General features: G+C 34.8%; 1 protein-coding gene across 1 annotated transcript in view; it reads right to left on the reverse strand.

The window, feature by feature from the left end:
- Positions 1-17,409, reverse strand: part of kif18a (kinesin family member 18A) — a 42,648-nt gene that overhangs the window by 9,779 nt on the left and 15,460 nt on the right. The window contains exons 7-12 of the mRNA XM_056461611.1: positions 14,970-15,146; positions 14,810-14,884; positions 12,352-12,452; positions 8,517-8,679; positions 7,617-7,781; positions 1-98 (exon numbers count right to left, since the gene is read on the reverse strand). The exon at positions 1-98 is cut by the window's left edge and continues 24 nt beyond it. Of these exons, the coding sequence (XP_056317586.1) occupies positions 1-98; positions 7,617-7,781; positions 8,517-8,679; positions 12,352-12,452; positions 14,810-14,884; positions 14,970-15,146 (779 nt within the window). The remainder of the gene's footprint in view (positions 99-7,616; positions 7,782-8,516; positions 8,680-12,351; positions 12,453-14,809; positions 14,885-14,969; positions 15,147-17,409) is intronic.

The raw sequence follows: 17,409 nt of genomic DNA on the forward strand, positions 1-17,409 counted from the left end.
TCTTGAACACTGATGAGGTGGCTCATGTGCTCCATGTGTTGCTGAAGGTCGCTGATCTGCAGCTGTAGCTGATGGCACTGCAGTTCTTTTTTCAGCTCCTGTACAAAGAAACAACACAAAGATGAACAAACAAACAAATACTGCAACAATCATTGCAGCAACATCAGATTGTTGACCTTTGAGACTCTCTCTCTATATAAATGTATGTGTTTATTTTTGACCAAACCGCAATAATAGGGCAATGCTTTACTTTATGCATTCCTTCTTACTATAGTAAGTACATGAAATAAGTAACAAGTGGTTATGCATAATTACATAAATATTAATTGCATAATTATTTTGTTAATATTATTTAGTATTTAAATGTAAAGTCACTAGGGTTTCTACAGTGGCCCATGTTTTCTAATGGCCCAGTGAAAACAGTAAAAACAAATGTAAGGAAGATAATTAAACCATATGTTTATAAGGAAAAAGTACAAATAGAGGTGGTAAATAATTAAGAATTAATAACCTTTTGTTAAAACCTTTATTGAGATGGAATGTTAGTGATTGGATTGGTTGTTGGTCCGATTGGGTAGCTTTACATGAACAGGAGAATTCAGACCTCTTTCAAATGATTTAAGACCTACAAAACTATTTCAGTGAATTTAAGAGTTTTAAAACACAAAATTTTGATTTTGATATTTAAGACATTTTAGGACTCCGCGGATACCCTGGTTACACTGTAACTAAAGTAGTGCAAATTAAAGTGTAACCAGTAATGCATAGAAAATTAATGACAATGAAGTCTAGTTAACAGAAATTAGAAGAATTAAATTTCATTATTTGCATCGCATAAAAATAAGAGCGCACAATGTAATAAATATCTGAATATATTTTGACCAATTTATTTTAATTTTGCTGTTTTTAATTTAAAGGGCACATAGTTTACCTCTTTTTTTATTATTTAATATTAATATTATGGTTCTTCTGAGTGTGTCAGTTTAGGTTCAGTTTAAAACACAATTCAGATTTTTTTATTATAATGTGTTAAGAAGTGTCATGTTGGGGGCGTGTCCACAGTTCGCTGATTTATGGGTGTGTTGCTTCACATGTAAATTAGTTTCAGCTTCCCGCCAACGTAACAAGGGGGCGGGGCCATGAGCTTACCCACTCTGCGTTTGCAACAGACAGGCAGACGGAGAAGGAGAGAGAGAGGATCACCATTCAGTCGTACATGTACGACTCTGACACAGACCAAGCAGAGAGTACAAAATCATTTGTGTCTTTGTACAGTTTTACAGCCAACTGTGTGCTAGTTTCAAGTGGCGAGCTTGTACACAGAAACAATAACCTTTGACTGAGGCACCGGATGCGCCGCTCGAAGCCGCGACACGGCACACCAGACACTCTCTGTGGCGCACCAGAAGCATGAAGTGTCCCGAATCGTCGCGCCACGCATTTTTGAATTCTAAACATAGGTTTCTGCAGTGGTCCGCGGCACCCAGCCGTCGACTTGAGTGTACCCTGATAGAAACCTATGTTTAGAATTCTAAAACGCATGCTAGTTAAGATCACAGGGAGCTTCTGGGATCGCGAGAAATGCAAACGGCTGAAGTATAAGGTAGACTCAATGAGAAGTACACATGTTTGCAAACCTACCTAAAGATACAACCAATAAATCCGATTAGAGCGATATTGTGGAGAATATTGCTCTTGTGTTGAGCCCAATGAGCCTTGCATCTAAAAATAGAGCTAGCGTGTTCCTTTAGTGATATCGCTTTGACTCACGCTGAAAATGGCGGACGTGAATTAACAAACTGAGGATATGATCAATATTGGTGGGCGGGGGGACCGCTCTCCTACGTCAGGTAGCGGTCGATTTGAAAACAGCTCCAATTGGTCCACCGTTTTTTATGTTGTTAAATTGAAAAAAGCACTGGGTGTGTTTATATCACCCCAATATGACGGTCTATACACCATACATGCACATGTCTGTCCAAACAGCTTGAAAAGTAGATTTTTTACCATAGGTGCCCTTTAAACTTTTCTTTTGAGAAATAATTGCATAAATTGTTAAACTCATTTGAATATTTGTTACCTATTTTCATCCAAAGTGCTGATCTTTGCAAATACGATTTTACAATTAATTAGCATTTCATGATCTGAATTTTACATTTGATTAGCATTCAGAATTATGTGAACAAAGTATTTTGATTTTAATCAAGTATCATGCTCTTGCTACTGTTTAAACCACTTTAAACTTCTTAAGGTTTTAAATGCAAGGCTTTAAGGTAGAGGTGTTCAAACTTGGTCCTGGAGGGTCGATGTCCTGCAAAGTTTAGTTCCAACTCCAATTAGACACACCTGAACCAGCTAATCAAGCTCTTTCTAGGTATACTAGAAACTTCCAGGCTGGTGTGTTGAAAGAAGTTGGAACTAAACTATGCAGGTCACCGGCCCTCCAGGACCGAGTTTGGACACCCCTGCTTTAAGACCATAAAAAAAAAAAAAAGTCATATAATAAATAATATGCTGCCAACAAAAATTGTTAACATGTTTTTTATACAACAAACTGAAAAATCTAAATAAGAAAATACAATATTTTGTCCAAATCTCCATTACATTTTTATTTATTTTACAAAAAACACTTCTGATCATGTAAAATCTAAAATTAAGACTTTTAAAACAGAACTTCAAGTCTTTTGAGTGAAACTGAAATAAATTAAATTTTAAAATTTAAATAATTCAAACAAATATCTGTCAAGGGACTTCGAAATCATTCTGGAGTGATTCAAAGTGACATTCATTTTTAAGCCACATTGACATATATAGATATATTTCAATATGGCGATATCATTGTTCCATGAACAGTTCCTGTTTGTCGTCAAACTATTTCAGAACTGTAAAAAGAGGTGATTCAGTCATAACTAGGGCCAGACAGAAACTGCGAACATTTTTTGCTATTTCTGCTAAGAATTTAGAAAAAAATCTGCGGATTTATACAGAATTATTTTGGGAGTATCGTAACTAAAAACGTAATATATGAAATAAAAAAATAATACCTTTTAATGTTTACAATGCAAATCCAATTAGATCCACTTATTTGGTAAACAAAGCAAGTCTCTCATATAATATATCGACTAAAAGACAGAAAATATTACTTTACAAACTGTATTTTAAATAAATCAAATGAACATTTTAATATTAGTCAATAACGTAACTGAAATTAATCTAAAAACTGAATAAATATAAATTTACACACATTTACAAAAGTAAATAAATAGACTCGACGGGCTTTAAATCTGTGGAAATCTGCAGATTTCTGCATGTGCAGATTCTGTTTAGGCCTAATAACTAATGTTTACAGTGGTCATTAAAAATGTATCAATATATGGAGCTTTTTGGATTCTTAGAAGCTATGGAAATTAAAAATCTAAAACAAGAAATACATTAGGACCGTTGTTATGGTTTACATCTCTCAAAATGGTCTATATGTTCTTATTATAAGCACTAAATTTATTTAATTTTGTTCAATTGAAACCAACTTAATTTTGCATGTCAAGTAAATGCATCTAATTTAAGGATGAAAAATATATTTGATGAAGGAGAAATATATTTATTATTTGCAAAATTGAACACAAAGACTATAAAATGAAGACTTCGGCTCTGATTTAAGACCTACTCAAAGCCATACAACAGCCTATTGTCTATAACTTGGCCAGCTTATTTGCCTAAAATGAAAAGAAATTTAGTGAGCTTGCCAAAACTCTTGCATTAAAATTCTCACAGTGCTGCTTTAGTTTTACACTGCCGATGCAAATCAAATTCCGAGCATGAATCGGGACACGCAGACACCTATGAGACAACAAATTTGAATACAACGTCTCGTGGCATTCTGGGTAAAGAGAACGACGAGATTAAACCATCTCATCTGTGCGCTATAATGAGAAAGGCAACAAAGGCAACACTACAAAAATGATGAAACGGCTAAGATGTTGTTTTTAGTCGAGCGCCTTGTTTTCTTTCTGTCTCACTGAAAATGCACCTTCTGAGGAGTCGTCTACCCCCTCTGACGCAAGAAAACGCAAAACAGCAGAGCACAGAACATTTGATGGGCGGGTGCGTCACTACTCCGTTCTACTTCCAGGAAAAGAAAAAAAAAAAAACACAGGAAAGCAAAAAAAAAAAAGCGCGAGAAAAAGAGGTGTGGATTTAGGTAAGCAGCTGTAGGGAGTGATGAAGGAAAAGCATTGATTTTTCTTTTATTAAGACATCCTCCGGTGGGGAAACGGAGAGAGGAGCTAAAAGAGACATAGACATGGTCGCAGTGTCTGCAAAGGGGCCACGAATGAAGGTGAAAACAAACATTATAAAATATATTCTAAGCTCAAATTGTGAATTTTGTGCCTGTTTTTAAATTAAAAGATTGAACTTTGCTCACAGAGGCTCTATTTATTTGATCAAAAATAAACAATTGTATTATGAAAAATTATTTTCTATTTTGTCATGTCATTTGTAACTGAAATTCTTCAAAAACCCTTCAAAAATAATTGTAATATGAAGAATTGTTGGCTTTTAAATGGTTGAAAACACTTCTGGTGATTAATATTTCTGTGGAAATGATCAAAACATATCCATTTAAACACTCTTATTTAGCAAGGAATCAAATTAAAGTGAAAGACATTTGTTATGTGACAAAGGACAAAAAATTTCCTTAACACTTTATTTTGATGGTCCATTTGAGTATTAGTAGACTGTCTGCTTAATATCTGTTGATACTGCTCCTTCAACAGACATTTAACTGACTATAAGAAACTTTGCAAGTCCATGTCAACTTACACTAACCCCAGACTTTGAAGGAATAAACAATGTCAGGAAAGCTCCATTATAGTGCACTGGACAAGTCTGATCAAGTTCGACTCACACGTGCGCAAGGCAGGCAGTTCTGTACAATTATGTACTCTATCAACTTAAAGATATGGGCCTAATTTTCATATCAGACTGATACCGATAACATTAAAAATAGCATTTATCGGCCGATATCGATATGGCCGCCGATATATCATGCATCCCTACCAGTAATGATGCTGAAAGTTTTTGTTTGTAGCCCATGAATAAATTACATTAAATAATTATAATAAACAGTTTAATAGATTCATATTTACATGGAATTATGATTCATTGCCTTTCCAAAATGTCCATTTAAACACTCTTATTCAGCTATGAATCAAATCAAAGACATGTATAATGTAACAACTGACTAAATATTTATTACAAATAAATGCTCTTATTTTAGTTTCAGTTAATCAGAAAATCCTAAAAAAGTAGACTGTATGAGCTGAAAGATCATGACACAATGAAGACTCGTAATGATGCTGAAAGTTTTGTTTTGCAGTCCATGAATAAAATACATTTAAAAAATGATAACAAATTAAATATTTCAGTGTCGTGTATTTTTGTTCAAATTAATGCAGCCCTGGTGAGGAGAAATTGCTTCTTTCAAAAACACAAATATCTCAATGATCACAAAATATTAACTGGAAGCATAGTGCGTTTATGAATGTTGACTTCCTAAAAGCGGACTAATTATAATAATTTATTAAATGTCTAATAAAATTATAAAAAATAATATTTATTAAATTAATAATAGTCTAAAATAATTAGAATCTTCATTTTTAATTAAAAAATGTAAGTGCACTGTTGCAAGCAGTTTAATAGATTGATATTTACATGGAAATTATGATGCATAACCTTTTAAAAATATCAATTTAAACCCTCTTATTCAGCAAGGAATCAAAGTAAAATACATTTATAATGCAACAAATGACTAAATATTTATTACAAATAAATGCTCTTATTTTGTAGTTTCTGTTAATCAACGAATCCTGAAAAGTAGACCGTATGACGGGTTCCACAAAAAAATGAGGAGGCAAATATATTTGTATTATTGATGACAAATGATTGAGCATCAACAATAACTGATCATAATACAGCTGCTAATCAACAATTTAGACTTATGCCTTAAGGATCAAGACACAATGAAGACTAGTAGTAGCAGACCATGAATAAATTACATTTTTTCCCTCAATATTTCACAGTGTCTTGTATTTTTGTTCAAATAATGCAGCCATGGCGAGCAGAAAATCTCAATGATCACAAAATATTGACTGGAAGCGTAGTCTGTTGATGATGAATGTTTACTTCCTAAAAGTGGACGGATTGTAATAATTTATTAAATATCCATTAAATAAATTAAAAATAAAATTTATTAAATGAATAATCTTCTAGAACAATTATAATCTTCATTTTTGATTGTAGCTTCCTTTGATATGCTCAAACAAGTGTCTCGGAAGAGCATGACTGCCTCAGACATGACAACGCCCTAGAGCCTCCCTGCTCGCATAGAAAACATGAAAACATGAAAACATTCAATAACGGCATTTCCAAATGGATAACAGGCCAAGGCTGTCCACTCCGGTGCTGAAATGAGCGCTCAAATAAAGAAATATCACAGTGAGCTGAAGGACAAAAAACAACATATCTGTTGCAGGGGTAGGCGGTATGACAAATTCTTATATCACCATATACTGTACAGCTATTCTTACTTCAAATCTTTTAGATATTACATAAACATGAAGTATTTTTTAAGAGTCTGGTCACTTCAATTTAAAAAGGACATTAGGCAGGATAATTTAAGTCCTATTAGAAGTAATTAACATTTAATAAATCATTTAAAGGGAAAATCAATCTCTAATCTGATCTCTAAATGTAAATAAAGAAAACACTGAGTTATCTTAGAACCACTCCAACATTTGGGAAAAAAATATTATTAGTAATATAATAATAACAACAATAATATGTATTGTACAACTATGTTCATATTCAAACAACAGAATATGGGGAAAAAATTACATTATCAGCATTTTTGCCTTGTTTTCCAGTACAAATATCTAAAAATTCTGTAATGAAGTAATATTTAATTTGGACGCAAAATTTACATGCAATAAATAACATTTTCAGTTACACTTATGAAAATAAATAGAGTTTCTGATTAAAACAAATACATATTTGACAACAGGCAGAGGAAAAGAAATCAACTTTCAAAGGGAAAAGTAACGACAATTACAGGACCAACCATTATTTAACTTAAGGTTATTTCTTCATTTAGATTTTCAGTAAATCCATCTTGAATCAAAAGAAGTTTGTATATTAGTACTGCCAATTAAACATGGAGGATTTGAATTTTTTAGCAGTGCTTGAAACATTAAATTCCATGATATTAAGTATTTAATGCTTTACTCCTTGATTTAAAATAATTATAAGGCCTTACATTGTGAAAAGGACAATTAGGGCCTTGTCTAAATTTAATAATCTAACTTTTTACAGGTGATAATCCTGAAGGTTATTAATAAATATCTGAGATTCATCTGAGCAAAATCAGCTTTATATTACAAAATATAAACATTACATCTTACTATTACAGCCAATGAAGCATGTTTGCATTACATTTCTGGCTGCTGATTTACTGGATTTTCTGATTGATCAAGTGGTCTGAACTGGTCTATCGGTTTCAACAAGTGCATATTAACTGCCCACACAGCCCTAATTTGAGGCAAAAGTGACCTAGCACTGACCTCTGGAGCGTGTCCGTCATGTCCAAGCAGCTTCATTTCATTCTCAATGCGGTGAAGCCATCCCTCGTTCTCCTGGAAGCACTTTTCACTCTCCATTAAGCGTTTTTGCAAGTGCTCCTGGTGAGACTTTAGGGAGGCCAGTTTGCGCTCATACTTACAGGTGGCCTAAAACAGCAACAAAAAATAAATAAATAATAATAAAACAAGTTTTGAAACACTGTATCAGGGCAGGCCATCTGAGTATTACTCATTTCTTTATAGTTAGTTCACCCACAACTGAATAGTGTCATCATTTTCCTCATCCTTTACATGTTCCAAATCTGTTTGACTTTCTTTATTCTTTTGAAATCATGTGAAGATATTTTGACATTCACTTCCATTTTATTTGTTTTTCCTACTATGGAAGTCAGTGATTACCGTTTTGCAGTCTTTCTTCAAATATACATTCTTTATGGTACATTCACACAGGGCGTCAGTGCTTGATGGAGGGCATGTCTGAAGCTTGGTGCATAGAGCTTGGGTATTTGCATAAAGCGTTCTGATTGGCTGAGGTTTCTGTTGGGGTTTGAAAAATTCCCAACATCTGCAGTGAGCAGATCCACAATTCACTTCAGCAACCCTTGACGTCATTCATTCAAAGTGAATGGGAAGCATTGACTCTGATGCCATGTGTGAATTGGGTGTTAGTATTTAACCGAATCTTTGTTTTTGTTTTTTAATAAAGGTTTGGAAATTGAGAGTAAACTTTCAGTTTTAGGTTGAATTTGTCCTTTAACTTATATTATCTGATAAAATATTATTGCAAAGTGTGACCATTTCCACTTAATCCACATTTAACTCTGAACAAAAGCATTTTAGATATTCTCTAATATCCTCAATCAACTGTGTATGTGTTGTTACCTTTTCAGCCCTGTCGTCAGGGAAGAAGATCAGACGCTGCTGGTGCCACAATTCCCTATGTCTCATAGTCAACCTGCTTTCATTCAGCTGCTTCTCGATGTCCAGATGCTCCTTACGGACCTGCAGACGAGCGGCAAACACACTGCGCAGGGACTCCGACATGCTGCACAAACACAAAAGCAGACTTACTATCTTGATTCAATGCACACCACTCTCACTTTCCTTCTGGAGAAGGTCCTTTGTAGTTAATGTACATGCAAAAGGGCATTTCACATGTTCTCCCATCATCAGTGTAGGTAAAATTATAACATTAACTTTCTGAACTGTAGACGGGGAGTTCTTAGGGTCAAACACAAAATAATACATTGATGCTGGTTATTCAAGAAAATTATGTTGATTCAAAAACTTACGAACAAGTGCGTAGTAATTCATTTACAATGGAAGATTAGCCTCTGAAAAATTAAGCTAGCAACAACAAATACTCAACCCAGTTCCTAAGTACATTATTGCCTAAAAGTTGAAAAGTTCACCCCAAAATTACTCACGCTTGTGTTCTTCCAAACCTCTGAGAGACACAAATTAAGATGCTGTGGACGAAATCCAAGAGCTCTCTGACCCTCCAGACAGCAAAAGTTGCAAATGTACAGAAAAGTAACAAAAATATCCTTAAAAAGTCCACACATCATGAGTGGCTCAGTCGTAATGTTATGAAGCTACAGGAATAATTTAGTGTGCATAAAAAAACTAAAATAATGAATTCATTCAACATTTACTTCTCTTCACTGTCAGTTCAGCATGAGTTCAAGTGCACTAGTGTATACTTTGAATGCCTGTGTGCAATTTCCTTTGTTTGAAACAAAGTGTGGGCACAGACAAGGTGACACGTTCCTGACACGGATATAGAGCACAGCACTCGTGCAAAAGTGCACCCTGAAATGACAATGAAGTATGGGTAAAAATATATTTCAGTGGCTTCATAAAAAGTATTATTGGCCCCTTTTTTGGACTTCACATATCTTGTAACTCTTGGAGCCTCAGAGAACTCTCGAATTCCATTCAAAATACCTTATTTTGTTTTCTGAAGATGAATGTTTGGGTTCTTTCCAGGTGCATTTTCAAACTTTTGTGCGGAAAATTACATATTTACATACATAGATGCTATTAGATGCTTGTTAAAGTATAAGTCCGACAATGATTTACTGTCATTTACCCTCTTAAATGTCATGCACTCAGATGGTCATCTTTTTTTAAATTGATTTCAATTTTATGCATTGTTCACTCATGATTATGAAAATGTTAATCTCCATGCATTCTGTCTTCAATCACTGAAAAAAAGGTTATAATAAAATACAGCAAGATCATGCTACAGGCAGACTCCAGAGATTTCATTTTACACAAAAGCAAAAATATTAATTTTATTTAAATAGCTAATTACTAATCATTTAAATGTTAGTTTCAGTCTGTTTGTTTTAAGGATATTAATTAGCTAGTGTGCACTAAAACAGTGACAATATTCACATTTACAAGAAATAAACCTGATATAAACATCCTAAGCTTGCAATTTGTCACTTCTGTCTAAATGGATGAAGGGTTCTCTAGTACTCGACATGCCCCACCTTCTTCCTCTCATTGGCTTTTCATTTGACGACCTTGAGCTCAACCACTCTCACTAGCAAATGCTATTTGCAGTTTTTTTAAAGGGGAGGGGCTAATATATACCCTGCCCTCTCTTTGTCTTTTGGCTGAGATTGTCAAACGTCCAACAAAACTGCACATTTTTAAGTACTTCACGGGACCTTTAAGTAAAATAAATAAATATGACAGTAACAATAACATTTTCAAGCAGTTTATCCAAAATCCAAACATGTACAAACCTTCAAACACTACATTAAAAAGTATTTCCAGCATCTGTACAAACCCTGTTAATCTCTTGGTCTTAGGGATTTGGAATGCCATGAGGGCAAGTAATTAATGTCAATTTCATTTTTGGTAAATTATATTAAAATTATATTTTGGTAAATTATATTAAACAAACAAACAAACAAACAAAATAAAAACTGGACCCTATGATTTCCATGGACATATTAAAATTTTCAAAATGTTAAACTTTAAGAATTCTACATTTAATTTGTTAATATGTCTTAAGCAAATGGGGACATTTAAAGATACTTTCATAACTGGATATGTCATTGATTTTTAAAATGTAACCAATATTAAGAGTCCTGAAAAAAAAAGTTTATAGGGCCCAAGCAATGCACTTTATAATTATATTCATTATTATATTTATATTTCATCCATTCATTAATTTTCCTTCGGCTAAGTGCCTTATTTGAGTCCAGGGTACTTATTATTTTAATATTGTGCATTTGCAGCAATGCTAATTAATGTACACTGTCCCTGCCAATCAAACAAATAAAATAAAATAAATTAATCAGGGGTCAGCACAGTGGAAAGAACCGCCAACTATTCCAGCATATGTTTTACACAGTGGATGCCCTTGCAACCACAACCCAGTACTGGAAAACACCCATACACTCCGCATTCACACACTACAGTCAATTTATTTAATCCAGTTCACCTATAGCGCATGTCTTTGGACTGTGGGGAAAACCGGAGCACCCGGAGGAAACCCACCCAAACACAGGACATGCAAACATGCAAACTCCACACAGAAATGCCAACTGGTCCAGCCGGGACTCAAACCAGCAACCTTCCACCGTGCCTTTTTATGATTAAATATTATAATTTCTGAATGTTTATGACATTGAACAACAGTAAGTCACAGCAAAGAAAAAACAAAACAAAGTACACCCTAAGGTTGCCTATGAAAGCCTTAGTTTTTCTTTTACTGGATATGGGAACACGCTAAAGGCCATCGTGCTCTCATTCAAACACATTCTCCGCTGAGAGCCTTCAATACACTGCCTTTTGCAACATGGCACCTCAATGAATGCTTTGAGATATCACCTGAACTGTGTGTGGGCGGCATTAGTTTTGATTTCAAAAAAAAAAAAATCCATTGAGAGAGAGTGCAGAGGCTGTATTTGGGGCCATAATGTTGGTGCAGCGCCGACACTGCCAGACTCCTGCATTATTAATGTGGGCAGGAGCTCACCGAGCACCTTCTTTCCCTCCCTCCCTTTCTCACTCACTCGGCAAGTTGTGAATTCTGATGCCGGTGAATGAAACACGTAAGAGTGAGACTCATTCAGCTTTTTTCCCCTCCTCCTTCCCCTCGCTATACCTCCCACCCTTGCCGTTTTCCCTGTTTCTCTCCTCCCTCCGTCTGTCCTTCCTTTTCTCCCTCCCATCTACGGATGCTGCGGCGGTTTTTGCTGACGATAACCACAAAAAAAAGAAAAGGAGGACTGAATCAAGAGGGGTGGGGATGCGGGACGTGTCGCAAAACTGTGATACATTCCCTCGCCTAAACAAGCAATAAAGCAGAAAAACAAAAGAGGAAGGGGGGTGGGTAAACAAACAAACGTGAAAAATTAAAGAAACAGAGGAAAAACAACAAAGCACAAGTCTCCACTCTCCACTGGGCCTGATGAAAAATGCAGAGGTAAGGAGACCTCCACCTGCGATGGTGTCTGGCTTTGTCCTGTGTACTCTTACTCGTGAATAATTGAGGCGTATTCAAAGTTTCAAAGGACAGCGTTAAAGAGCTGCACATCACACATGGCATAAAATAAACAACATCTAAACAAACAAAAACACAGGTCTCGAGGAGCGTGCCCATGTCTGCAAATAGAGTTTGTGGCATCGCATGAGTGCACGCTTATAGAGCGAACATAAGCATCCTCGTACACACGTGCTCAAAAGCAGTGCTTACTTCTCAAATTCAGCTCTTTTCTGGATGGGGATTGGATTCAGGGCAGGAGCCTCCGCCTTCCGCTCTTCGTACTCTTTGAGTTTCTGTTTCAGCATGACAATCTGAAAGCGCACACACACACACACACACACACTCACTCATTAAACAAGTTAGTTTTATGTTGATAATAGCCATCAACTAACTGGAGAAGCAAACAAGATTTACAAAGGAAATAGTTCTACAATAAGACCAGATTAAAAACGTAGGGCCAGATAAAAATGGTTAGTTCCAAATACTTTTAATTTTAGTAATTAAAAGCTTGTGAAATCAATTAAAATCATGAAACTCACACAACTTTTGTGATGTATTACAATCATTTATACAAGTTAATGACATTTTTAAAAACTCTTTTTTATTGTATTGCTCAATTTCATTTTATTGCTGCTAAAATTGAGAGAGAGAAAGAGAGAGATTTGAGTTTATTGCCATATCAGCTTCTCTGGCTATGTCATGGCAAAAAAAAAAAAAGATCAAGTTTCTGCTAAAATTGAAACTAAAGAAAACTTTAATAAGTGTATTACTTTGTAATAGTACAAGCTATAGTCTGATATTTCTGTCATCATTTATTCAATATAAATCAAACTTATAAATCAATATAAATCACTGGAGAAGTTGACATGTTTATGCTCTCATATAATGAAACATCTTTTGGGATTTAATATTTACACACTAATATATATATCCTGATTCATATAGATCAGGGGTGTTCAAACTTTTTTTGTAAGGGCCAAAAACCAAACTTGATTGAGAGTGGTGGGCCGAAGTTTAACAAACCAAACTAAATCTATTAAAGCAGCCATGGTAATTTCCTAATTTATAAATATTTAAAAATAAAAAATACTTTAATCATATTAATAAATAATAAATCATATATTTACATTTTATAATGAGCTTCTTACAATAAAAACAATCTCATTTATAACATAATGGTGTTTAATGCTGAATTCGTTGAATACACTTTGATTTGCTCGGCGAGGATCCCTACATTTTTTAATATCTGATTCATGCACAACATTTAATTGAAACATTTCATTCCATTAGTTTTTTTGTTTCTCAACAACTAAACAAACAAACAAACAAACAAACAAACAAAAGGTTACGTTAAAATTAGAAATGACAAGCTCTGTTGAAGACATTGGCCCCAACCTTCTCATCATTCTCTTCTCAAGATGGGATGGTGAGCTAAATCAAAGGCTACCTTTTGCACAGGCCCTAGTTTGGGCATCTCTGATATAGATGTACAACAATTCTTACATTCAACTAAAATGCAAAAAAAAAAAAATGTATTCAATATTTACAAACAATACAAAGACTAGATTCTACGGCTGCATGATATTGGGAAAAAAACGGATATTGCAATATTTTATTTTTCTGCAATTCACATTGCGATACTGTGTAGATTTTTCACCAGATGACTTCATTAAAATCATTGGGGGAAAAAACTTTTTAGAGCAATTGGGATCATTTTGTAGAGCATGTGCTGAAACTATAATAGACCAATAATAAGCATTGATAAATACAGTAGCGTGAAGTATATACAAATAAAATAAACAGTGCTTTATATTTTTCTGGGATTCCAGCAGTAATCAGGTACACTAATTGTACAGTCAAATGTAAACATCGTGTATATACATAAATACGATTAATCTTTCTTAAAGGTTACAAATAGGGCTGCACAATATATCGTTTCAGCATCGATATCGCAATAGTCATATCCCTTAATATGCAATGTTGAGTTGGGATTATAGTTCCCAACACAACAACAGAGAACACGAGTTTTGTGGAGTCATTGCGGAGTTTAACTATAACAGAGTGAAACTTTAACATTTGCATGTGCTTTAAAGACATTTCAAGGGTGTTTAAAGAATTTGGGCACAAAACTGTATAACATTTGTAACTTTCATGAAGAATAATTTCACTGAATTACAATGAAGACAATATCGTGTGATTTTACATTTCATCATTTGACTCCTGAAACCATAAAGCACTGTTTCTTTTATTTTGCTCTACTGTTTAACGTGTTTTTATACAAGATTCACATACTTACAAAATCAACCCAATCAATCTAAACTCAAGATTTTTGATCTTCTATTCATTTTACTATTATTGCCTGAATGCTTGAACTGGCTAAAAATGCTAACATGGGCTTAAGAAAGCACGCAAATGCTAAAATTGTTGGTAACATTATGGAGTCACTGAAAAATGTAAGCATAAATGACTGTGGCCACTGGTCAACTATAACCCTGACTCTACATTGCAAAGCCTGCGGTGTGACTATAGCGAATGCACACATTGCAATATCGATGCTGAAACTATATATTGTGCAGCCCTCTTAGTTTCTGAGATCCCATCCACATTTCCTTATTACTGAAATCATAAGGCCTGTAGAATGATATTATTTAGATTTTATTGTTGTTACCTCAGCTTTCTGCTTTTCACAGATGATGGCATACTGTCCTATGTGACTGTCCAAGCTCATCACATTACTCCTCAGCTGAAAAACAGAATCAGAAATACAATCCAGGTTCTTTATTTGTGGTAAATTCATGGGTGAGTGTGCATGTGTGTGTAGGACTTACAGTGGACTTGATCTCCTTGGCGCGGTTGGCATATTTGAGAGTGTTGTGTGTATCTTCATATGAGAGTGAGGATGGACTGACATTTGCAATCATTACAGTTCGGCAGTTTCCACCCAGAGAGTCTTTGAGGAGCCTTGTCAGCTTGCTATCTCTGTAAGGAATGTGTGTCTTCTTACACTGAGAAAATAAAAAGAACAACAAGCCAAAGCCAAGAACGTCACTAAAAGATGTCAACAACATATAAGAAACAATGACTCAAACCCAAAATGGGTGGAGTCTTCAAAAACTAGGCTGAGATGACACGATTAGACATAAAATTTCATTTAAGGCCATTTCTGAGATGAGTTCACAATGGATCCTCGTCTATGGGTCACCTTACTATGTTACTGACCAATCTCAGGCAAGCTTTTTTTTCTTCTTTTTTTAAATGTTTGTCTACAGAAAATCTGTGTCTGGATAAACATTTTAAAAGCATTTTGAAGGAAATTAATTACTAGTCATGTCACATTAATTGATTAATCATCTGATATATTCTGATATACACTCACATTTTACTTTATAAGTTACAACTGCTTAAAGAAATGTTAGCACAAATTTCTAATCAGCCAATAACATGGCAGCAACTCAATGCATTTAGGCATGTAGACTAGGCATGGGCCGGTATAAGATTCCGACGGTATGATAACCTAGGATAAAAATATCACGGTATTGTGATAACTGCTCTAAAATTTATTCTTTTGAAATGTCTGGGTAAAAAACTAAAACTTATTTACTCTTTGAACACAATATATTTTATTTTGAGAAACATTTAAAATATTTTGGAGCAGTAAACATGTCAGGCTAAATAATTCAAATGAATCATTGACGTCTGCTGTCTTCATTTGTTTCAAAAACACTGAAATCTTCACAATTTAAAATGACATCTTTGGAGATCTTTTATTTTACTGTAGATACTGCTGTCTTAAAAAACTAAAAAAATATATGTGAATATAAAAATCTTACACATACCTTAGGAACGGTATAGTAGAACATTTTGGCAGTTTTAAAACCTTGACTTTTGGAAACAGCGGTATAGCTTGAAAACTGTTATTGTCCCATGTCTAATGTAGACATGGTCTAGACCAGTGTTTCTCAACTGGTGGGTCGCGAACTTAAAGTGGGTAGCGGGAACATTTTCAGTGGGTCGCGGTGTGTGTGTGGTCAAAAAAACCCAACAAGTTTATTTTTTAACTTATTTTGCTTATACCGGACTTTTATTTTAAAATGGGCGCGCGACAACTGTACCACTCGACATGTGAAATTTCATTTAATTATAGCCACAAATATGTCGAAGCGCAAGTATGACCCTGAATATGTAAAGTATGGATTTACAAATCTTGACGACAAAAAAGGCTTCAAACCTCAGTGTGTCATATGTAGTGAGGTGCTCTCACAAGAGAGCATGAAACCTTCTAAATTAAAACGACATTTAGAAACCAAACATCCCAGTTGCAAGGACAAACCTGTGTACTATTTTCAAAGACGCACTTCGCACATCTGTGTAACTCACCATGTAGCAAAGGCCAAGACAGCCCACACAATAGCAGAAGAGCAAACAAAGGGTGATTATTATAAAAATGATTATGATTATTTTAATCATTTTACTGTTATTTGTTGGTTTGATCTGTTCAACAGGATCAGTGTTAATGTTTTATTAACAGTTCAGTTTAGTTCATGGTAACTGAACCTTTCCTTACCCTAACTACCGTTTACAGTATTTGTCATTTTTACTTTGTAATATTTCTACAATTTGATACATTTTGTTAAATGACAGCAATAGTTTTTGTAAGTCTTGGTGATTTTCTTATGATTTTGATTCTGATGACTTGTATATGTTAACAAATAAACGCAAATTAATTATAATTCCTAAAATTATATTATAGTTCTTAAAAATTTGGGTCGCGGCTTGATGACCATGTAAAAACGTGGGTCCTATGGCTAAACCAGTTGAGAACTAGACAATCTGCTGCAGTTCTAACCGAGCATAAGAATGAGGAAGAAAGGTGATTTTAGTGGTTTTAAACGTGGTATGGTTGTTGGTGCCAGACGAGCTGGTCTGAGTATTTCAGAAACTGCTGATCTACTGGGACTTTCATGCACAACCATCTCTAGGGTTTACAGAGAATGGTCTGAAAAAGAGAAAATATCCAGTAAGTGGCAGTTCTGTGGGCGCAAATGCCTTGTTGATGCCAGAGGTCAGGGGAGAATGGTCAGACTGGTTTGAGCTGATAGAAAGGCAACAGTAACTCACATAACCACTTGTTACAACTGAGGTATGCAGAAGAGCATCTTATAACGCACAACACACCCAACCTTGAGGTGGATGGGCTACAGCAGCAGAAGACCACACTGGGTGCCACTCCTGTCAGCTAAAAACAGGAAACTTTAGGCCCATTTGTAC

Source organism: Danio aesculapii, chromosome 7 (genome assembly GCF_903798145.1).
Source record: "Danio aesculapii chromosome 7, fDanAes4.1, whole genome shotgun sequence".
In the NCBI taxonomy this organism is placed as follows: Eukaryota; Metazoa; Chordata; class Actinopteri; order Cypriniformes; family Danionidae; genus Danio; species Danio aesculapii.